General features: G+C 54.1%; 1 protein-coding gene across 1 annotated transcript in view; it reads right to left on the reverse strand.

Moving 5' to 3' along the window:
- The window catches only part of MYO18B (myosin XVIIIB), a 77,527-nt gene that overhangs the window by 13,300 nt on the left and 40,351 nt on the right, over positions 1-23,876 (reverse strand). The window contains exons 30-38 of the mRNA XM_052797245.1: positions 23,504-23,704; positions 23,257-23,367; positions 21,174-21,278; positions 18,029-18,175; positions 14,104-14,217; positions 13,571-13,687; positions 12,737-12,820; positions 11,486-11,623; positions 10,458-10,643 (exon numbers count right to left, since the gene is read on the reverse strand). Of these exons, the coding sequence (XP_052653205.1) occupies positions 10,458-10,643; positions 11,486-11,623; positions 12,737-12,820; positions 13,571-13,687; positions 14,104-14,217; positions 18,029-18,175; positions 21,174-21,278; positions 23,257-23,367; positions 23,504-23,704 (1,203 nt within the window). The remainder of the gene's footprint in view (positions 1-10,457; positions 10,644-11,485; positions 11,624-12,736; positions 12,821-13,570; positions 13,688-14,103; positions 14,218-18,028; positions 18,176-21,173; positions 21,279-23,256; positions 23,368-23,503; positions 23,705-23,876) is intronic.

Consider the following 23,876-nt stretch of genomic DNA (forward strand, 5'->3'; position numbering starts at 1 on the left):
TGCTAAATCAAAATGTTACACCAATATACCAAATGAGTAAATCTGATATTAAACATTAACACCCCCCCGCCCTGTGTGGAACATGTAAAAGCACCTGGTGTGAGCGCACCATGTCCCTGCCGGGGACAGAGCAGGGCACAGACCATGGGGATGCTCCTGGGCCTTTCGGGGCTGCTCCTCCACTCACACCTACCATGCACCTGCTTGGAAGCAAAGCCCTTTTCAGAACCGCTGGAGCTGATAATAAAAACCAGAAACTCAATTCATAATTTAAACTACAGGGACAAAAAGCTGGATGAGCGGCACAACCCGGATGGCTCCATGGACCCAGCATCACCCACGGACAGGCGGCCTCGCAGTGCACCGAGGATGCCGACCCGGCACTGCCCGCCCGCCGCGGTTGAGCACCACCATGCTCATCGGATTCCAAGTCCTTTCAGCTAGGAAGGAAATCATTGTGCTGTTTTCTAAACCGTCACACGGCAGAGAGAGGAAGAGAGTGAGCGCGAGCTGCAAATTCACCGTGATTGAGGCTGCCAGCTGTAAAATTGCCATCTCGGTGGTGACAAGGTGAGAGATGATTTGCAGCGCGGGCTGCGACAGGCCGCAGCACAGGAGCCGGCAGACTGTCAGAGTAAATAATGAAAGCCCTGGGATCACCAGGTGCGCGGGCCCAAGGGGAAGAGCATTTCAGTTCACAAAAACATGCAAAGAAATATCCCAGTTCAGGCTGCACAGCATCACAGTTGCTTCTGGAAATGCGCTGGTATTGGTGAAAACCTGAATGCTGCCAAGAAGCTTTCTGAAACTCAGCACTTCCGAGCCCTTTGCCTTCCTCCCAGCTCAGGCAAATGCAGAGGGTGGAAAGGACCTGTTTTGTTGTGGAGTGCTCCGAGTCGCATGGGGATGGCCTACTGCCCAGGCAACGGAGATGCTCCCCACGCCGGGGCCAGCCCCACAAAGCGGCCGGGGGCTCAGGAAGGGGCACACAGTGAAACGCTGACCTCCGAGAGGAGAAAAGCCCAAGGGGAGCAAACCCCAAGCTTTGGCTGGCTACGTGCCTGTATTCAGCTATATACAACCGCAAGACTAGGCAGTAAAACAACTGCTAGATAAAGAGCTCAACCCTTCAAACATCCTGATAAGAGTCTCTACTGAACCAGTTCCTCGGCTCCAGGATACGGCGCAAATTAAATATAGTTCAGTGGCTGCATTTAATTCCTTTCCTCCGTTCTGCTATTATTAACCTGACAGTGACTGGCAGGGAGGCAGCCAGGCACACAGTGGCGTGCACCCCTCCTGGCACCCCGGCCCCCCTTCCTCTGGCCACTGACAAATGAAATCTCCCGGGTGCAGCTGCGAGAGCAGCAAACAGCATGTCCCAGTGCCCGGTGGGTTCCCCGCAGCTGGTGGGGTCCCCCCGGCCCCGCTGCCTTCTGCATGACAGCTGTGGGTGTGCTGAAAGCAATGGGACCACCGTGGGGCTGATGCTGCTGAGCTGGGGCTCCAGCCTGGCTCCCCCACAGGGATGCCCCAGTCCCTGGGCACCCACGGTCTGTGGCATCCACACTGTGTTGCAGGGAGGAGCCGGCGGCCTCTGGAGGGGGCTGCGCAGGGCACCAGGGTGATTTTGCGGCCTGCACGGCCATGGGCTTTACGCACTGTGGGTGACCGTGGGGTCCCCTGCCCACACGCCACCCAAGCGGCAATTTGAACTTAAGCCTGAAAATACCTGTTTCTTAATGAGAGTTGACACTGCTCAAGCATAATGATGTTGTTAAAACAGGCTCCTTCCAGCAGAGGTACTATCACCACCGCCATCGCCCCAGGTACCCAGGCTGATTGAATGCAGAGGAAGGTGGCAGTCACATTCAGAGAATAATCTGTGGCTGCTCCACGCTCACTCTCTGCCAACTGACTTGCACGAGCCTATGCGGAAAGTGAATTTTAGCTCTTGGGGCTCAGGCGTTGCTGTAAAGTGAATTCTGGTGATATAAATCTGCAGCAAGATGTGGGGAAGAGAAACGGTACTGCTCGATTTCTGTGCCCTGCCTTTCAGCTTGGGCTCAGCCCATCCGCAGCTCCCAAGGATGCTGCAGCCAGCGAGGAAGAGGAGGAGGACGCCGGCAGAGCTGTGGCTGGGCCAGGGGCAGAGCAAGGGAAAATGCTCGGAGTAAATGTGCTGCTCAACATTTTGGGCTCAAATCAGTGCAAAATAGAAAGGCTTGTGCTCACAGAGCCACAGAGCAGCTACATCGATCAGCCCTGTGCTCACAACGACAGTGCTGTGGTGGGGAGGAGGCTGCGAACCCCACGTTCCACCCGTCCCAGCGCTCGATCCCGGATCTTGTGCACGGAGGCACTTTATGTTTTACTCTGTACCATGCAATCGTCTCAACGAAGGGAATAATTCTGTCAATATAATTAAATTTCAAATGCAAAAAAACTATCTTCATAATGCGAACTGACAAGAATGGTCCCAGCATCAGGCCACTGCTATCCCAGGGAGCTATCAGACACCTTTGACACACGTTGTTTCAATCTAAATGTAAATGCAAGAAGCATTTCCCTTTTAATACAGTAACTGCTCTGAGCTTTATATCCTCACTGAGGATGAACTGCGGAACGTTGCTGGCTTTTTGCTCCCTCTGAGCAGAAAGGAGGGCAAAAAAAGGGGAGAATGTATTTATTGAGAAAAGTCATGACCCGCCTGCTCATGTGGCTCTGCTGAAGCAGGGGCACTGCCTGGGAGAGAAACACCGCACAGAGCAGAGCGAGCGGTGGTGCACCCGCAGCCGTGCCCTCTCCCCGTCCCTCTGGACCCTGGGAATGAGCCTGTCCTCCCCCACCCTGGGCAGCAGCCAGGAGCCGAGGAAAAAACCTGGCCGCAGACGCACCAGGTGACGGCCTCACTGCACCCCACCAGCACCTCCAGTCTTGGCAGAGCTCCACCTCGCCCATGGACGAAGGGACCTGCTCTCCCCCTTCCCGGCTTCCCTGCACGTTGGAACTTGGTGGCCATGGTCGGAGCCAGCCAGCTGCTGCCCTTCACCACGCGTGAGACCACACACGATGCCGAACAAGAGGCTGCTGGGGACCGGAGCGATACGGCACACTGCGGCTGGACCTGGGGGGATGAAAGGTGACTTGCATGTCATTTTGCCTGCGTTATTCATTGTTAATGGCCCCTTATCGGAGCCCCTATGCTCCGGCTGGTGCTGCTGCTGATGGGGAACCCAGATTGCTGGGGGAGCTGCAATCAGAGGAGCCACGCTGACGAATGGGGCTTAAAAGGCAACGGCTGCCAGAGGAGTCAGTCCTTTCTACCTAATCAGGGAGGGGGTGAAGGCTGGAGCAGCTGCCCTCACACTGCACAGTGCCTGGGGAGTAAGGCACCAATTTTCCAACTGTTTATGAGATTTCTTCTGCTACTTTTTACCCTCCACAGGGATTTAATACACATTGCACGTCAAACTGATCCACGGGTGGATTTCATCCCCAACCATACACGTACACCTTAGCTGGGCTTCTCTTGCCAGCCCACGGCACACCAGGAGCAGTGCCGGGGCTGCCCCATGGGAGCCCAGTGCCTCCCCAAAAGGTGTCCTGCAGATGGGGGTGCTGCTTGCTCAGAGCGGGAACCCCACAGCCACCAAGCCAGGGGCCAGCACCAGAGCTGGTGGCCAGGAAGGGTCTGGGTGCAGGACTGCCCTGCCAAAGGGGTGCCCATCAGCCCTTGGAAGCACACTCCCTCCTTCTCCCATGGAGAAGCAAGGATCATTGCCTTCTCCCTTGCAAAGCAGTAAATACCAGACTTGCAAGAAGCCCCAGTGCTCCTGAAAGGGGCTACAGCTACTGCCACAAACCAGAGATGATGAAGCAGAACTAACGGTCCTTTGCTTCACATGTATGTTGATTTTTCATTGAAAAGCTCCACTAATTTCTCTCCTGCCTTGCAGCGGTTTGGAGCAGTCCTACCCTGTCCATCCTCCTGGCCAGCAAGGAACCTGCCCATGCACCCGGCCATGGCATGGGGAGCCTGGGGAGAGATGGGGACGTGGCACCAGCTGTGAGCCCAGGGAAATGTGCTCCAGCTTCCCAAACTGGGGCCAAGAGCACTTCTGCCATTAAACTCCAGTCCCCGTTGGCACTGGCAGATCAGACCTTCCACCAAACCAGTCAGTCACACACAGCAGAAACCAGCCTGACCAGCTCAGAACCCCCAGCTGATGTATATTTTATAATCAATAAATAAAATATATGTTCTGCCTGGTTTTGCATACATTTCCAAATTAGATTCTCCCATTCACAGCATATCGGCAGACAGATCGCCCCAGAGCACAGCACTCCCAAAACCCGATGGCACCGGTCCGCTGGCAGGTCAAAAGCATTTATTTTAGAAGGCTGAGGTTAATTTCTGCTGACAGGGAGCCTGAATTAAAGGCTTTCTCAAGACAAGGGGGATGGGAGCTCACTTGGCGACAGTCAGCATAAAGCAAATCCATGCCGAGGTGCTGATGCTCACAGCCCAGACTCCTGCCCTCGCCCGGGGGAGCTCACAGGAGGATGCTGCTGCACATCCATGCTGGAAAGACCCTGACAACATGAGTTAAACTGCAAAAAAATCAATTCCTACTGCAAGTGTCACAGCCGAGTGCTCAGCAGCGGGTCTGGCCTGCCAGCCGCTTTTCCCTGCATTTCATACGGCCCCTCAGCACCCGTCCTGCCCAAAGCCCCTGCAGCCCCCAGACCACCCACCCCTCTCACGGCACCACCCACTCTCACTGCAAGGACAGGTTGGAAATTAAGAGATTTGCTGCAAAGGGGAAATATCGCTGCAACTTCGTGGGTACCCAGACAAGAGAAAGCCGAGGGAGGGGCAGTGAGGACACAGCCCCCAGCACCCTGCTGCCAGCACAGCACAGCAGCAAGGCTGTCACCCAGCAGGCAGCCAGCACCACGAAGGAAGAGGTCAAGACAAGCGTGGGCTCTGCACCAGACAAGGACAGCCAGCAAGGACAGGAGGAGACGTGGGCTGGCAGCTCCCTGGGGGGACCCCACTCCTGGGGGGCACTGCCCCACTCTGTCCCTGCACAGCCGGCAGGCAAGACCCTGCTGCCCACCATCTCCCCAAGCATTGCTGGGGCTTCCTCCTGCGGTTCGCCAGCAGTCTTTTCCAATGGCCAGAAAAAGATGCTCCAGCCCTGGGCAGCCTGCCGTGCGAGGGGCACCAGCAGGCAGCTGGAGGTGATTCAGCCCCTGGCCAGAACCCACCTGGAAACAGGGACAGAGGGGACATCTCCTCCGCTGGCAGCTCCCTACCTCCTGCCCCTTCATCCCCCCCATCTCTCCACATCCTGGCTTCGTTTTCATTGCTTCTCTGGAAAAGGATTTCTAAACCCTCTTTTTCACCTAATTTTCTCTCAGAAGCATTTGAAGATAAGTTAAAAAGAGCTGAGCAAAAACAGTAGTGAAATAATTTATGGGACTCTAAAGGATGCCAAGGCAGGCACCGCAGAGCATCCAGCACCACATCCTCGTCACTGTCTTTTATTTTTGTTTGTGGTTCTGCTGTCACAACATAACCTTTGCAAGCTCCCATCCACTGGAAGTGAAGTGTAATCTAATTAGTCCAATTTGGATTGCTTCTATTTGAATAATTTAGCGTACACCTGCAGTATTCATCAATCATTATTATTTTTAATTAAGTAATTAACTCGCAGGTTTTCAGAAAGTTTGGAGTGACAAAATTTCCACGGTTGAAGTCTGGAGTGAGACGGAGCAAGCAAGCAGTTCTTTCTGCACTCGCAAACACCGGTGTTACCGATAATTGGTGTGAGCAGCCACAAGCGCTGATGATGTCCTGAAGAATTTACTTCTTTAATGGCAAACTAGAAATCACATGCCTGCTGTACAACAGGCCTAATTAGTGTGTATACGGTCGAGTTTTCAGTCGCAGCTCCTCCATCACCCAACCTCACCTCTAAGGACTGGCTCCCTTTGATGATAATCGTCATTACACTTCGTCAAAGTCATTAGCTTTTAAAGAAAAGAGCAGTTTGGAAAGACCCGGGAGCAGGCGGTGCTGGGGCCGAGGGCTGGGGAGACATCAGAGGGTTTGGCTGGGACCCTGCTGGGAGCTGTAGGTTTGCCTGGGTGGGAGTGTGGCATTCCCGGCTGGAGGCATAAACAGCTCCCACTTCACTTCTCAAGTTCACTGAAAGAGCCAAAAAATCTTTAAAGCTTGCAAATGAAAAAACAAAAAAAACCAAAAAACCAAACCAAAAACCAGAGATCAGGCTGTAATGTGCTACAGCATGCTGGATTGCGTGGCGGTAACAGGGCTGCTGCATTACAAGGGAGATCTGCCATCATAAGAACCAGGAAAAAAGGTTGTTTACACTGTGACTCTCACCTTTTTTTAAAAAAAAAAAAAATTGCGAAGAACATCTTCACACCTGTACTTCGGTTTTCAGTAAAAATAGTTAATTATTATGCTGATGAATTTCGCAGCTTCATTAAAGAAACCTCATTTTAAGATAGCGCCCGCAAGCTCCCCCCGCGGCGTGCCCCAGCGGCGGGGGGTCCGGCGGGGGGTTTAGCGGAGCTGTCTGTCAGTACAGGGCGGCTGGAGGAGATGCAGCGAGTCTGGCCGGCTCCCTGGCACCCATCTCTGCCAGCTGGGGCTTCATCTCAGCAGGATCAGCCCCTGCTTTTCCCTGGGCACCCCAGAAAGGTGCCCCGGCGCAGCCCACGCAGGTGGGAGGCACCCGGCTCTCCGGGGCAGGAGGGACCCCGGGGCTCCTGCCTGCAGCTGAGCTCTCACTGCAGAGCTCTCATCCCAGCCTCCGGCAGCCGCTTGATTTCTCCCGTGAAATCCAAGCTGTACAAGCAGTTCAGTCACCGGCAGCACAGCCGTAGGTACTCCCTTACAGAAACATGAGCCTTTTTAAGCTTTTTAGTTGTTACTTGGCACCTACTGAAAGAATTACTGTCTAAAATGCAAATTAGTCCATCCTGGCTTGTTAGTAGCTCGCATCTTCTGCCTCTGCTGCAGCAAACCCACAGGTAAGGAGGGAGATGGTCTGCCAGAAGCTCTGTGAAAACAGCCCCATAAAGGCAAGGCATGGGACAGGGTCCTCGTGCAGCATCCCTGCCCCTGCCCAGGGCTTTTAGTGATGGCTGTGGACACCCAAAGCAGCTGAGATGAAGCCTCTTGCAAACACACCCTTGCCTCCCTTATGCTCACGATGGACCATCTTACCCATCTCCAGCACCATCTCCAGAGCACCGAAGCCAGGAGCCGTGCCCAGCACCCAGCACCATCCTGCCCTAACAGCAGCCTCAGGAGGGAAATCCCTGCCAGTGGCTGGTCCCAGCCACAGTGACAGCAGCTCATCGCCCCACACAGCCCTGCCCCGCGCCTGGTCCCAGCCCCTGCTCCATCCTTCCCTGCACTGCAGCAGGCAGCTGCACCAGGGGACTCTCATATCGGGACAAGCATGAACGCGCCTGCATACACGATGAGTGAAGAGACCAGAGCTTGTTTTTAAGCTCTCCAGGACTGACTCTAAGTTGGAAATTTATCTCTCGCTTCTCGCTATGACTCAGTTTCTGCTGTGGCCCAAGGAGACCAGGCGGCTGGGTCTAGCCTGTCAAGCTCAGGGTGTCAGCATAGCAGCTGAGAAACGAGGAGCTGTTGCAGGCTGGGATCCAGATTTTATTGGAAGAGGAGCTACAGTTCCATGGAGGAAATCCAGTACATGCAACCAGAGCAAAGACAGAGACAACCAGGGCCAAGTACTACCCCCAGCGTTAGAAAACATGCCTCCCTCGCTGCGATGGCACCAGGCTTGGAAAGTGTTCAAAACCTATTCTTCTTACAAAATTCATAAGGCAGAGCCATCTGCCTGGCAGCCAGCTCTCCAGCTCCCATCCGTGCTTCTTGCTGGATTTTCCCTGCTGCCTGTGAATGGCATGAGTCTGCCTCCCAACTACCCAAAGCTGGGTCAAAAATGAGGGAGGGATGAAAATAGCTGTCCTGAGCCTGGCTGAAGGTGCGGGGACGGTGGGACAGGATTTTCAAGTGCCTCTGCCACTGATAAATACGAGCTGTGAGAATAAAATACCTTCTATACAGGCACCAGCATTTAGGACCCTTAGGAATCAAGATGGGATTTCTAACCCAATCTGTACAATGAATTTGTCCCTTCAATGCATCGCTTGCTTAAACCCTGACAGTGCGTGGCAAGTCCACAACCTCGCAACTGTTTATTTAAATAAATATAAAAAAAAATTGTTAGGTGCAGACCATGACTTAAGTAATGTTAAGTGAATAATTCATGCAGTATTTATAATTGATGGGGGATTTAACAGGAGCAGAGCCGTAAGTGGCTTTCTATTAACTATTGATGCTCTCCACCAGCCTCTCGACAAGCACGGCTGGGCTCTGCGATCACAGCTCTCCCGCCATGTTTTATTTAAGTGCTGTTAAGAGTACACATCATAATCTGGGGGAATGCCTCTGCTCCCAGGGAATGCCGCAGCAGCCCCTGGCTCCCAACGTGGCCATGCCACGGTGGGCTCACGGAGCCCTGGTTCCCGCGGAGCAATCACCCCAACCAGTCGCCTCATGGCGGCGGGGAGAAACCCAGGGCTGATGTGATGTGTCTGGAGGAGTTCACGCACTGCAGGGCTTGCCTGGCTCCTTCCTCCTGCCCCCGCTGCAGCAGATGCCAGATAACCCCAAATGTCTGGGTGTCCGGATAAACCCAGACCCCTCAGTATTGGCTTGTGAGTTTGCCTGTTTATGGGGTTTTGTGACTTATTCTAGGGAGGTGCCTCTAAAATCCCTTTCAGACTTTTTGCAGACTTCATTTGTGAGAACAGACGCGTGATAAGAAGGCCAAGTATCTTGCTATACACATCATTCACATCCCCATATGAAACATTCAAAAAGCTTCTAAAAATATATGCATAAATACAAAAATACAGTTAAAAGAACCCACCCGTATCCTAACAGACAGCGCATCTGTGTTCCAAAACATCGTGTTTCTAACAAAGCTGCAATAAACACACAGTTATCATAGCAACTGAAGCCGTGTCTCGCTTGGCGCCCGCAGGGAAAGCAGCAGGATCTGGCCCCGCAGTGGGTTGCTGCAAGCCCAGCGGGCAGCCCTGCTGCCCGGGATGCTGCCCAGCATGCCCGGGCCTGTGGGCACACAGGGCACATCCAGCAGAGCCTCTCATTTTAAAATCTCATGACTCTGAAGAGCATCGATGGCTGCACAACTCCAACCTAGAGGGGAGACTCATTTTGTGCCCCCGGGGAGGGTGTCACAGCAGCCAGAGCCATGTGCGAGCACGTAGGATTCAGGCTGGCAGAGCAAGGACAAAGCCTGTGCACGGCGCAGGCACAGGTTGTGGAATAATTCACACTAAAGCACCATTCCCTTCAGAAAGGCTGGCAGCCTCAGGGCAAAATAAATGCTGAAATCTCCTTGATTGTTAAATAAAAGATTATTGATAAAATAACTGCTTCTAACGTGGCTCCGCTGCCAGCAGAAATGCAATATCTTTCAATTATTGCTTGGAAGCAAGGCTTTCCTTTTGTTTACTGGAAAAAACCAACATGAAAAGAGATGCTCGTAAAAGACTGTAAAATGAAGGTGAATCTGTTTTCGCTGTACTCCAAATCTGGTTGGGGCTTTGCACACGCAGAGCAGGTTAGCTGCTTGTTGGCACTGTCTGATGACGCCGCGCCACACGGGCGTTATTTGGCAAAGCCAGGAGCACCACGAGGAGCTGGCACTTGGGCTGAGCCCCGGCACACCGAGCCATGCGACCGGCTTTCGGCACATGGCGGGCTGGCAGGAGGACAGGGCATTTCCCCTGTGCCGGGGGAACGTGCAGCACCGCTGCGGTTCTGCCTGACATGAGGAAAACCAGGACAAGGTGGTGCAGGAATGACCTGAGCAACTTCTCAGCATTTCTTAGAGCTGAGCAGGCAAAGCAATCTCCTTCCTGGAACAAACTTCCCTGGACAGAAGAGGGACTGCCCAGGCTGCCAGCCCAGCCACGGAGGAACGAAACGCGAGGTGCCTTGATAACAGCTTCGGGTCAATGGTTTGGGGCTGCAGAGGGATGCAAAAGTAATTCGCTACCCCTCCGAGCGCTCCCCAGCTCCGCTCACCAAAGCCGAGCCCAACACCCCAACATTAGCAAGACCCAGGGCAGCTGTGGGGGAGCAGCCCAGGAAACACGGCTTACCTGCGTGGGGGCCAGCTAACAGCAAATTGGCCAGCTCCATCTCCAAACACAGAGCACACAAAGCACCACACAGAAAATTACTTTTCTGGGACCCTCATGCCAATCAGCAGGTTACAGAGCAGCAGCAGCAACCCTCCCCTCCCCGTGGCCCTGGGGCCATGCAAGCTGTGGGGGCAGCACCCCCTTACCAGCTCCACACGCCGACGGCTGGACTCCAGCTCTCTCTGCACCAGCTCATCCATGTCAGCCTTCATCTCCTCCATCCTCCTCTGGTAGTACCTGGTGCTCTCCTTCTCCCGCGCCTCCGACTCGGCCGCCTTCTCCAGCTCCTCGCCCATCTTTATGATGCTGTCTCGCAAGCGCAGTACCAGCACCTGGGGAGGAGGGTGTGAGGTGAAGCAAGGGAGATGGAGGCGAGGAGTTACGGAGCTCTCCACGAGCATCAAGCGATGTGGACAGCATTCCCTCCCCGACTCATGCCACAGAGCCAGTCACTATTATTCTAATTATCAAGCATCACCCTGAAACCTTGCAAGTGGCAGCAGCTGCCTGCAGTGGGTGCAGACCCCAGTGTCCCCAGCCCATCCCTGTGCCCACCTCTGCACCCACCACAACAGGTAGCACCATCCCCCAGGACCACATCGCATCCCCCGGGGCTCCCACAGAGCCGGCTGCTGCTTTGGGGGCACAAGAGCATTCTCCTTCGCCCCCAGGCTGGGTTCGTTCGGGCAGCGCAACTCAGGGAAAAGCGACAGTAAAAACATATCGCAGGGTGCCAGTAGATGTGCTGATTAACGGCAACAGTGAAATATTGCCATCGAGCCTGACGTCCTGACTTCTGGACGATGCCAGAGCAGAGCGATGCCTGTCAGAAAGGTGCTGTGATGGATGTGCTGAGCAGTCAGCACACACCGTGCTCTGTGTCCAGAGACAGGGACTATGTATTCCTCCAGGTGTTTATAGCACTGGGCCCACTGTTGGCTTTCAACAACCACCACAGTGAAGCAGGTATAGACAATGGCAGTGGCATGAACTATATGGACTGCCCACAAGCACAGGAGAGTTGGCCAAAGACCCCCCCTGTCCCTCCCCTCCCCTTCCCAGGTGCTTCTTCCCCCAAAGCCAAGGCGGTGGCATCACTGCACCCGCCTTTTCCAAGCAAGCTGCATCTCCCCAGGACTCCACATCCCCTCTGCGAGTGGTGAAAAGGTGGTACCTCAAAGCGCTTCATCTGCACAGCCTGGAAGTCCAGCTGGCTCTCCAGGTCACGGATGCGGGCTTCCTGCCGGCTGACGATGGAGCGCTCGGCCGGGCACTGCTCCAGGCGCGCCACTCTTGCCTGCGCTGCATGCAACTGGGAGAGGATGGGCTGCGTTAGCACTTCCCTGGCCCCTGACCCACGCAAACACCTCCCGGTCCCTTTCGCAGATCCCCCACCAGTCCCTCGCCTTGGTGTGATGTGCACCAAGGACTTCTCATGGCCCCTGAGGTGACAGGGCACTATGGAAAAGCACTGCCTTCGGTTTCCTGAAGGATTCCCTGCTGTTAATACCACACAGTAAATGCATGACACGAACATTATGTTTGAATGAAAAATGTGCTGGCAAGATGATACGTGTCTGGGTCTCTTTTGCTTTTCTCTTCTCGCAGACTCCTTGAGGACAGCAGGCATGAAAATTCACAATTTACCCCTGTGTAGAAAGCTGCCTGGACCGAGCTGTTTCTTCAGCCGTTACACTGAGATCTCCAAAGCAAACTGCCCTTTTAGTGATCCCGGTACAAGTTTGGTTCAGGTTTTGTATTTGACCTAGAACTACGGGAATTTGTCTTCTTTTATCTGGCCTATCTCTAAAGCACCACCTGCTCCACCTCGGAGGGAGCGAGTCCTGCTTCCGATTCCTGGGCAGCTTAGCTATGCTCCAGTAAAGCACTTAAGTTAATGGGATTACTCATGTGTTGAAAATTAAATCCATGCACTCCAGGAGGGCTGGTGCAGCCGCAGAGGCGAGGCAGCAGAGCACCCGCCAGCACCCACCCTAGGGTCAGCCCCATGCCGGCCATGGCACCAGCAGCTCAGGAAGGGAGGAGAGAGAAGTGGGGCTCTCCATCCCGAGACTCTTGCCAGGGAAAGCTTTCTCCAGCCCAAGGCCATTGCCGGCAGAGCCCCGCAGCCTTTCCTGGCCCCATCCTGCCCGTAGGGTCAGGGCTGTGGGCATGCAGCAGGCAGACAGCGGCTTCTGCACCATGCTGCTCTCGGGCATGCACAGCACGTCAGGAAGAGGGGAGGAACCTGACCATTTTACAAAGCAGAAATGGCTTGGTACCAGCAGTGTAGACTTGGACTAATTTCAGAAAAGAACATGGCATCCATGAGTGACACCGGTGATGCACTGGGCACAGACATCAGAGGACACCCAGATGGCTCTCGCTTCTCAGCTCTGGGTGCTATGGGCTGGGGAGGAATTACCTTCTCCTGAAGGCTCTGCTTTTCTTTCTTCACATCTTCCACCTGTGTCTGCAGCTCCCGGATCTGAGCGATATCCGTTGCCGACTGCGGAAAGATTAAGCGCAGCAGTGGGAGCAGACCCGAGGGCTCAGAGCAGCAGGCACACGCTGTGAAGAGCATGGTACCGAAGGCTAGCTCATGCCTGCACCTCCTACCACCAAAACAGCGAGTCACTCCTGCACTGGACTGAAGGAGCTTAATTGTCCCGACTCAATGCAACTTTCCTCATTTTTGAAACAAATATTTGTAGGTCAGGAAAGAAACCATATTGTCAAGGTCATTTCTGTCCTCAGGGTCCTTTCAGATACAGACTCCCAGCTCCGTAACACAACTGCAAGGGGCACCAGACTGTGAATTGTCAGTCTCGCCAGCCTACCCCTGCTCCACTGGGAGCCTTGGGGTCCCTCAGCTCCAAGTACAATCCTTTGGGAGAGCCTGCCTTAGTCTGGATATTGCGCAGAAAGCCCCAGGGCTGTCTGTCAGCACTTTTTAAGCTCTGCATGAGAAAACAGCGAAGGAAAGAATAGAAAAGTATCCAGATGGGGATGCTATAGGATTTCCCAACTATTGAAATAAAAACCAAGACATCTCTTGAAAGACAACTCAAAACTACGGGTGAGAGGAGCTGGAGCCGTGAGCCATCCTCTCCTCTCATCACGGCATCTGGTTCCTGGGGTCCCCGCCCTGCTGTGCACCGATGGGGACTCCCACTTGCTCTCAGACAGGCTGCAGGTTTTCCCAAGCACCCTCCCAGGGAGGGAGGTGCTGTCCAGCCTCCACTGCCCCGGCTCCTACCTGGGCGATCAAAGCCTTGTGCTTTTCCATGAGCTCGTTCAGGTCTTCCTGGTCCTCATCGATGCGTTTCAGGAGGTCGGCTCTCTCGTGCTGCAGCTGGTACAGCTGCTCGTCCACCTGCGGGAGGACCCACAGGGCCGCTGGCTCGCACGTCCCATGGGGGACCCACGGCACAGCACCGCCCGGACAGCAGCGTCCTTGGGAATGCGCTGCCGCCAGCCTCCAACCCCAAGCTTGCACCGGGAGAGGCAAAGGGAGCTCCTGCGTATCTGCAGAGGGAGACTACAGCATGCTGTGCCCTTCTAGTAATTTCATCCATCCATTAAACCACCTGGGGGCTGTTGTTCCCAAAGAGGCTGGGTGGTTTAGTAAATACATTCAGTGATTTAGTAAATATGTTTGGTGATTTAGTAAATATGCTGATTATTGGTGATTTAGTAAAAAAGCTGATTATTGCTATCAAACACAAGGAGGTAGGACTGCACTGCTGCCCTCCCACCTCCCCTGTCCTGGCTGCATCTCCACAAACGCACCAGGGTCTTGTTTCTGCTGAGGGTCTCCAGCTCTGTATGCAAGTTCTCCAGCTCCAGGGCCGCTGTCTGCTGGGACTTCTGGGCCTCTGCACACTTTGCTTCGCTCTCTTCCAACTGGGAAAAATTGGGGGAGATCATCATTAAAGGAGCAGAAACCACGTGCTGATTATGCTGTTCCCCTTGCCCCACAGCCACGTCTATTTACACTTCACCCCCAGAGTATTTTCCCCTGCTAATGCACATGGAAACTCAGCCTTTTAAAATCTGTGCTGCTCTTCAGCCCGTCTGCTCCTGGTTTACAGTGAAAACTCTTCTCTTCCCTTCCCAGCTGGTGCAGCAGGGCGTCCTTGCCAGCTCCCGGCACACCTAACTGTGGATCCTAACACCACTGACTGTCCTGTTGAGTGCTGAAGCAAGCACCTCAAACTGCATATCCACCCTCTGCCTTGGCACTGCCGTGGTGAGGTAGAGCCGGGATCATTAATTTGCAAAATTATGTGAATTACATGTAATTTCTGATTAGAGCAATTCATGACTCAGAGTTTGCAAATGGGCTTTTCATGTGGCATAAATTGCATTTGCAAATATACATGAAATATCACATTTATAAATGCTAATTTGCTCTTGGTTTTTATAGCTCAGCCATTAAGACTACAATGATCTTAAATGGGCTGCAAACATCTGGAAGATGCAGCGTCATCCCAAAAACTCACACCGCCAGGACAGAGGAGTTTACGTAGGCTGTACCTGAACATCCAGTTCCTTCCCTTGCTTGCTTGGGTTTCTTTCTTTTCTTTATGAAAAAGAAAACTAAACCCCTCCGCTTGCCGCTCAGTTCCCGTGCCCGGTCCCTGTTCCCCTGCAGAGGATGCAGAGCTCCCAGGGGCAACAGGAGCCGCTGCACACCACAGCGAGAGTTTGAGCATTTTAGGCTATTTTCTCAAGGTTTACTTGTCTTTTTTTAACTCTCTCCCTCAAAAAAGGGGGGGGATTATGAAGTACTATAACTGGAGCAATCCTCAGCTCATTTCCCTCAACCGTTTGGTGTGATTGAGAACTACTTGGAAAAGTTGAGCAGGTAATTTGCTTCCTCAGTGCCTAACCAGCAGAGGAAATGGAAGGCATTTCTCCCTTAAAGTCAATGATTCTCTTTATATACCTGGCACAGTATGATCTCTGGACGGCCGCTGCCCAGCCCTGCCCAGCCGCCCGCCTTCCTTGCCACCCGCCCGCCGTAAGGGAGAGCCCCGCGCTTGGGGGGGGACGCAGCACACTGGCCCCCAGGGGCTGGCCACGCATGGAGGGTGACCAAACACTGCCACTGCAGCCAGCAGCAATGGAAACCTTTTCCCCCTCCATCCCAGGGCCAGAGCACTGACCTTTGATCGGGGGGTTGTGATCTTCAGCCTCCACCTTCCTGCCTAAATTGCATCCCCTTCTCACTATTTTTAACTCCTTCGGTGAGAAAATCTCTGCTCCTAGGACTACCGTTTCCATCTCTGCGCCCTTCTGCCACCCCTGCCTGAACCAAGGAACAGATGGAAAGAAATAACCCCAGACATCTCTGGGTCTCCAGCTTTGGTGCCCACCAGAAGCTGCTCACTGTGGGAAATATAAAGCTCTGGCACAGAGACAGTTAGCAGTTTGAATCCTGCAAAACCATTATTTAAAATGATGTGCCCGTGTCCAAACTCAGCCCGTGTTGATGGATTGTCTAGTTGGTCTATTCATACATCTGCAGAGCCACGCTCACAGCAACACGCGCTGTGTTCCCCTTTCTTCCACCAGGTGAAAAATAGCCTTTGTGTTTTGCATAAAGCTCAGGCAGCCGTTACCGAAATGACCCGAGTGATAGCTGCTGGGAGGTGTTAAAGATGCCAATCGGACTCACTGCTGGTTTTATGGCCAAGGGCTTTTCCACCTGCCCAGCTTCGGCCTTCTCCAGAAGCAACCCTGTCCACAACCAGCCACTGGGACTGCCTTTCCCCCGTCACAATTACACTAAAACTCCAGATAGTTTAATCAGAGAGAAACACATCTCCAGGACCTCTCATTAAATACCAGCCTCCATTTCACTTCATGTAATGGAATTTTCCCACTTGGGAAGAATAAATTGAAATCCCCCCCCCCCCCCCCAATGCATAATGTATGAACTTCTGAACAACATTAGTTTCCTGTGCTACACCATCTGTTAAATACCTGCGTAAAATGGATGCTTCAGCCTTATTAAGAAACAATGCTATACTTCTAGCCATATGGATTTTGATTAACAGAAATGTAGCATTTTAGCAAAGTTTTTATTCTTGTGGCGGTTTGTGGGCTGGTGGTAGGATGTATTGGCTTTTGAGAAAGTCGTCATGAATGCCATTAGAAATCGTTTAAATTTAAAGGACGGAATAATCATGAGGCATTTTTAATGCACGCAGAATCTCGGTGTTGGTGGCGCAGCAAAAACTCAATATTCCCAATATTAAGGCTTTCCGCTCTCCTCCAAAGTGGGCAGAGGCCACCCACTGCGGGAGCCAGGAAGGAGCAGGGGATGGACCGTATGGCACCGCAGCCACAGGCAAGAGAAAGCAACCTCCTGTGCGAGCCTGCCTCGCTGCGGGGAGCGGGCTGCTCGGGGAACAAGGCGTTATTCCCCTAGCAAGATTGGGCTGGACACCACCGGGATGGCCACACTCGCCAGGCAGTGTAAGCATCCCGGCATCGCCACTTCGTCCCTCAGATCAGCATGTGGAAGGGGTCCCTCAGCATCAGCCCACTGCAGCGAGCTCCAGTGCTGAGCGTAGCTCCCAGTCCCATTAAGAGCACTGGGGGCTGGGAAAGAGCAAGGCAGGGGCTGTGCATCATTTCCAGCCCCCAAGCAGGATTTGGGAAATACTGAGGGATTAATTGTTAAGTGGAGCATTACAGCATTAGCTCAATAATGTGTAAGAGAGAATGCACGAGTGCCAAAAGATGGCCATTCCTGCTGCCTGCCCCGGCTATGGCCATCCCGGCCCTGGCTGTCCAGCTCAGTGGCACAGGCACAGGCAGGGACATGAGTATGGGCATGGGCACTGACGTGGGCATGAGCAGGAGCACAGGTGCTCCATCGGCCACATCAGGCCGAGCTCACCTTCCCCTTCTCCCTCGGCACTGTTGGGAACAGCTGCTGCTCACAGATGTTATTTATGCAGAACTATTATCTCAATTATATATGTATGTTGTTGGAATCGCTCATGCCTCCCTATTAGTTTGTTTCCAGGGGAAAAGTACAGTACAGATTAATTACTGAGCAGTTTCGGAGGACCGGCATCGTTAGCTCAGCCCCGGTGCTCGACATCACAGGATACATGTGCACGGCCAGCCTGCTGATGGACAGCCCCATGCCACCCCTGTCCTGCGGCAGGGCACCCCGCGGACCCCGAGCTCACCCCCGGGCTGAGGCCGTCCCTGGCCACTGGCATGGTGGGCACAAGTGTGGCACCCATCTGCAGCCGCTCGCCAGGTCGCTCAGTGCCAGCTGAGAACTACACTTAAACTACGGCAAATCCGCTGCAATCCCTACTCCTGCCTTACAGCATCCCTATGGCAACACGTCCCGAACCCAGCGCCACTGGAGCTCCTTATTAGACAGATAGAAAACACGCTGAACAGAAGGTAATTAACAGGGCTGCAGGAAAAAAAAGGAAAAAATACTTAACCACTGTTGGCTTAATTACAGAGAAGTGCTCCTTACAAGGAGACCCTCCTCAGCACAAGAAGCACTTCTCACCCTGGCCTGGGCGGCACGATGCTCGTACAGCACGGGGTCACCGCTCGCCCCACACACAATTAAAACCAGATCTGCAAATATTTCTTGCAGCTTCCCCTCGGCTGAGGTAAAGGGTGATGGTGCTCCAAGGGGCAGGGAGATGCCCGCTCATCCGACGACACCTACCTGCTTGCGCAGCCGCTCCAGCTCCTGGGTGCTGGCACCAGGCTCCCCGGGGGCTGCCAGCAGCAGCTGCACGTCGGCGAGCAGGGCACGCGTCCGCCGCAGGTCCCGCCGCAGCCGCTTCTCCACGTCGAAGTCGCGGTGGCCAATCTGGGGAGGGGAGAGGGGGTGTCCTGAGCCCTGCCGCCCCGCAAAACCACTGTCAGACCTTTCTGTCCCACCCCAAGGTGTTCCCCACAAAATTTGGGAATAGCGAAATATTTTGGTAATGCTGAAGTCATGACGCAAGAAGATATGAAATATCTATGTATAAATATTACAGTTTTCCCCTCTTTATCAAATAAAAATAATTTAATAGTTAAATAAAAGGGAGAAAATAAATTATGTAAACATCAAAACTGTCAGATTCCACCAAAACACCACAATTGTTCCCCACCGGAAAGCTGTTCCTCTGAAAACATTAGCCCACCCCTGGTCTCCATCAGCCACGTGCCTGCCCAGTGAGCCATCCCTGTGGCCAGAGGGACAGCCCAGCCACACAACCCGGGGGCACAGGTGGGCACTGTGGGTCCCCAGAGCCATAGCACCCTGTCCTCGTGGCCACTGGGCACTGTCACCTGCCCTGGGACACCACCCTGGCCGAGGGGTAGGGTCAGAGAGGGGCAGACCCAGAAGATGCATGTCCAGTGTCTCTGCCAAGACCTGGCACAAAAAATGCAAAAGTCATTGCGTGAAAGAAAAAAAGCCAGAAAAACCCTTCTGCCCCTTTGGGGAAAAGAGTGACAAAGGCAGGAGAAAGTCAGCCCAAAGGGGAAAGGGAAAAAAATGCGAAATGCTGATGAGAAAATCTTCATTATGAGTTATTTACACATCTCTAATGCAAAGCATCTGGAGTCCCCGTCAGCCACAGAGGGATGTAACCGATGCTGCCGCCTTCAGTGCGGGAGGCAACAATCTCTCGTGCACGAATCCCCAGCAATGCTGGTGGAAAACAACTGCTGGGTGATTTTGGAGGCTCATCCCTGGGCAGTGTGGAGTCACCACATCACCCTGAAGCCTTTTAAAGAAGGGAAGTAGGAAACACCTTAAAAAAACCCTCTACACTCCCCCCCACCCCAAGCTGAGAGCAACCATGGTTACAGGGATAAAAGAATTAGAAAAACACCAAATAAACAGGGACATGGTTTCAGTGCTTGATTTAAGACTAATTGAAGTAAAGAGCATTTTCCATTTATTCTGTTTTCCACGGCTCTTGTTTCAAATCCGTTCTCCTATTTTCTGTTCACTGGCTAAAATTAATTGTGCGGATTTGACCTTGTAACCTGGTTTAGAGCTGGCTGGCATTTGCTGGAACCAGAAATCACTGGCATCTCCATTTCCTTAATTAGTTTTCTGGGTTGGCTTTTTTTTTTCTTTTTTAATAAACTGCTCTGAAGCACACTGTCCACTGTAAATCAGACGGCATTTATAATAACCCTGCAGCGGAGCAGATTTGCTGTTATCCCTGCCGTCCCTACAGACCGTATCTTGGATGCCGTTCAGCACCGTTCTCCCGTAGCTCAGGGTCTGCCCGCCGCCACAGAGGATGGATTTTGTATCGTAGCTGGAAGCAGCAGGTACGGCAGCCACCGCTGCCTCCTCCCACCATTGCAGCCCAGTGCTTTTTAAGTTACAAAGCTGGGATTTCATTTAACAGCTGCTTTCAAGGCTCTGGTCATATCTCTCATACACTATAGCAATACCCAGATACACTATGCCATCTCCTCTTCCCCTCTTGGCAGGGGCCAGGGACTGCCCGGGCAGTGCCTGGGGACAGTCCCGGGAAGGAGAAGGTGCCTTTCCCTGAGAGTCCCCCTGGCTTTGCTCCGTGCAGCTCCTGCTGCCTCCTCATCCATCTTAGTTCTCCTCCACCGAACAAGAGGGACATGTTGGATTGAGAGGCAGTTATAATAATACCCTGCTTTTATACAGCAAGATTTATTCTGACAGTTCCCAAAACATTTTATAAGCTGGGAGCCGGGGGGACGTTATGGATAAGCCTCGTCAGACCATTTTGTGTCTACTTGAAATATGCCCACCATTTCAGAGTTGCAAAGCTCCCAGATTCATCCTGTTTAATGAACACATGCAATCACCAAGCCTGGTGAAAGGGTGAAATCCAGCCGGCTTGTGCTAATGGCCGGAGGATGCGCTGCTTAATTACCGCAACTCCAGATAATCAGTTCCTCCTCTCCTGCATGTGCGGGGTGAGTTGCAATGCGACGGGGGCTCTGCCAGGGCAGTTGGGAGGCATCAGCACAAACCCAGTCTGGCTGAGCTCTGGGGAGCCCTGGGTTGCAGCAGCACCGAGATGGCAACTCTGAACGCACTAGACTGATGCCATCCTTGGCCCCGGCAGCACCGTGGCCCCAGGGAAGGGCCAGGTGGCACCTCATTTGGTCACCAGAGCTCCTTCAGCAGGAGCTGGTGCACGAGACAGCCTCTGGGCCTGGCTGCTCAGCGACGCTAAGTGATGTCCAAGCCGATAAATGCTGTTCAATGAGGCTGCATTCAGCCCCTCGCCTTCTAATTTAATAGGGAGCAGCTGTGTGTGCTTTTCCCATTACGTGCACTTCAATCACTGCCACAGACACATTGGAGAGTGAAAAAGGATTTGTTCAACAAATGTGTTTGGGATAGAATTCCTGTGCAAAGAGCAGAATCCGATAAACTGCTTTTCTGGGCAGTTGGAACTGCTCTAACGTTAGTCCTGGTTAGTTTGACTCTCATGAAAATACCAGCAAAAAGCAGATGCCTCCTCCAGTTAGATAATTCTCCTGTACAAAAGCGAACGGTTCCCCTCCATGGGTCCTTAGGGGGACCAGCTGTCTCCTATATGATGCCTGCAGTCCCAAAACCCTCCTGGCACCCAGTGCCTGCTGTGGCACATGCCGCTGCTCTGATGAGTGTTGTTTGGAAGAGGCGAGGGATGGAGGACATTGCGGCTGGCTGCACGTGCGTGAACAACCAAGTTGTTGCCCTGTCCACACACGTGCATGCATTCACACTCCCTTTTTTACAGGCAGTGTTTTGAGCTGGGGCACGGCCAGCAAAGTGGTTTGGCTGGCCAGGAGGTAGCAGCAAGGAGAGCGGGGCACCATCCTCTTACCTGCTCGCACAGGGTGCCAACGAGCCCCTCCAGGTCTTGCTTCTCATGCAGCACCATCTGCTTCTCCTCGTACTCCTGTTCCAGCTGCATCTCCAGCTGCCGGAGCTGTGTAGGGGGAGACAACCCCAGCCATGCTCAGAGCCCAGCTGCTCCCTGCCAAAGCCCCACATCCCCGCAGGGCACAGCCACTGCCGCAGCGGGGACCCGGGCGGCTGGGCAGCCCCCGGGAGAGGATGCGTGCTGAAGCCTCCCATCACTGCAGCCGGCGCTGGGGACCAGGAATGGGCCGCATCCCGTGGAGCAACTGCTACCCCCAGGCAGCGCAACTGCTCCTGGCCACGAGGAGCAAGGGGAAGCAGTCCAGGAGCCTGCAGGACTTTTGGAGACACGATGGGCTCTTTGAGCCACCCCACCTGCGAGGCATGCTCAGAGGTCCCCGAGGGCTGTCCCTGCAGCTCTGGAGCAGTAACACAGGGTATTCAGCCAAGCTAGAAGAGGGGCCAGTGGTAATCCCTCCAGGTTTCCTCAAGGCATCCCATGACCATGAACCAGGCAGGCAGCACGCTTCTTGCTCCAGCTTCCCACCAGTGAGGAGGTGACAGTGGCCTCGCGGGGCAGAGCATGCCGTAAAGGCAGGATTTGTACTTCTCCCGGGAGCAAAGGGAGCCTGAAAGCCAGCATTGCATGCAGGAGCCTGCATCCATCTGCCTTTGCCTCTGCTCAAGCATCGCCATCCCGCAGCGCTGCAGCAACAGCAAGCGCTTTGCAGGAGGGAACCGGACCCGGGGCGGCATCGCAGAGCTCTGCTGTGCAGCTGTGAGAGGTCCAGCAAGCCCAGCTGGGAGTGGTGGTGGTGGAAATGTGTTAACAAAGCAAGCCAGCCCATTGCACAGCCCGCTCCTCCCCTTGCAAGCAGCTGCGCGGCCATGCCCGCAGGAGCGGATGTGCCAGGCTGCGACCCTGGCACAGTTCCCCGGGGCCCTCCCTGCCCCAGCCGCCTCCTGCACCCCCAGCTGCTGCTCAGAAACAGGGTTTAAAAAGGGAATGGGAGCAGGCTGTTAAATATCGATTGCTCTCCAGAGTGTCTCTGCCATTTACTCATTTGGAAAATAATACTCAGGCCACGCAGGGTGAGGAAGAGAAAGGATGAATGACATCCTGTTGGCTGAGAGCAGCCGCAAGGCACGGCATCTCCTTTAAGTGATGCTGGCAGTACCTTGCTCCCTGTACAGGGCAATTAAACAGAGAGGTGCAGAAGGGCAGGGAGGACCCCGGGAGGAGCCCTGAGCAATGCATCCTCATGACCTGCCCAGAGCTTCGGCAAAAAATGCCCAGTGGAGAGGGCGAGAGAGCAGCGGTGAGCTGTTGCTGCACCATCCAGCAGAAGGGCAGCACCGCGGGGGGGCAGCACGGTGGGAAACGGCAGTGTTTGCACGGTGGCAGCCTCCCGTGACACGCAGAGCCTTATGGCTTAGGGCACAACTACATGCTGACAGGAGCAGAAGGAGCAGAGATTGCCTCCTTTGCCTTCCCACTTGTCCTGCCTTCCTAAAACAGCACATGCAAAGCCCCACCGACTGCTTCATCTAGCCTCAGCAATGTTAATTCACCATCAACAGCCAGGTATGCCCCAGGGCTAATGGGAACTGGCTGCTACCACGCAGCCTTGCATCAAACACCCTGGGGATTTTGAAGAAAGTGGAATTCGTGTTTGCATGCCACTGGCCTCGTGGCCTTGCTGAAACAGTATTTTCTGTTCATGATCACTAAACACGAAGCCCTGGCTGGCTGGAGTTGGTGCCTTTGGCATGACACTGGTGTTACCGGGAGCACTGTGCCCGTGTGCTGCATTGCACGTGGCTCTCGCTCACCGTCCCCAGGGACTCACACCTGACCCAGACCCTGATTTTGCACCCCGGGGCTGCGACCGGGGCTCATGCTGGGGTGGTGGTAGGAAAGCAGCACTCGCTCACCTGGCTGCTCCCTGGGGAGGAAGGACCCCTGGGAACAGCTCCTCTGTATTGCGGACAGTGGGAGCCCTGTGGAGCACCCAGCATCATTCCCCCACCCGGCACCAACCTACCCTCCTCTGGCAGGACTGCCGCACATCCTCCAGCTCCTCGTCCTTGTCTTCCAGCTCCTTCTGGTGGATCTGCTTCATCCGCTCTATCTCCAGCTCCAGCCTCTGGTGGAGCTGAAAGACCCAAAGACAAATGCACCGGTAGTTGCACACAACCCCGGAGGGATGAGGATGGTGTTGGTGCGGGCTTGACATGCCCACGTGGGGATGAACATCCCCAGAACACCCAGCCTGGTGGGGGCCACGCTACCTGCTCCAGGTGATCGACGGCAGCCGTTTGCCGCTCCAGCTCTTTCCGCTGCTCAGCAGCGCTTGCCTCCAGGTCCCAGAGCTGCTTCTTGAGCGCGGGCATGGCGCGGGCATCCAGGGCATTGGGGGTGCTGAGCTCCTGCACCCGGCTGGCCAGCACGGTCACCCGCTGCACCAGGCTGGCCGCCTCCGCCTCCTTCTGCTGCTCGGCAGGGGCAGAGCAGTGGGTCAGCAGCTGAGCCCCAAACGCAGGAGAGGGGGCTTGCACTCACACCCCGCTCTTAAAACCCAGACCATTTCCAAATGCATCATCAAAATACCCTGGAGCAGCAGCAGGCAGGGGTCAGCCCCCTCACTGTACCAGCAGCCCCATC

This window comes from Harpia harpyja, chromosome 9 (genome assembly GCF_026419915.1).
Source record: "Harpia harpyja isolate bHarHar1 chromosome 9, bHarHar1 primary haplotype, whole genome shotgun sequence".
Lineage (NCBI taxonomy): Eukaryota > Metazoa > Chordata > Aves > Accipitriformes > Accipitridae > Harpia > Harpia harpyja.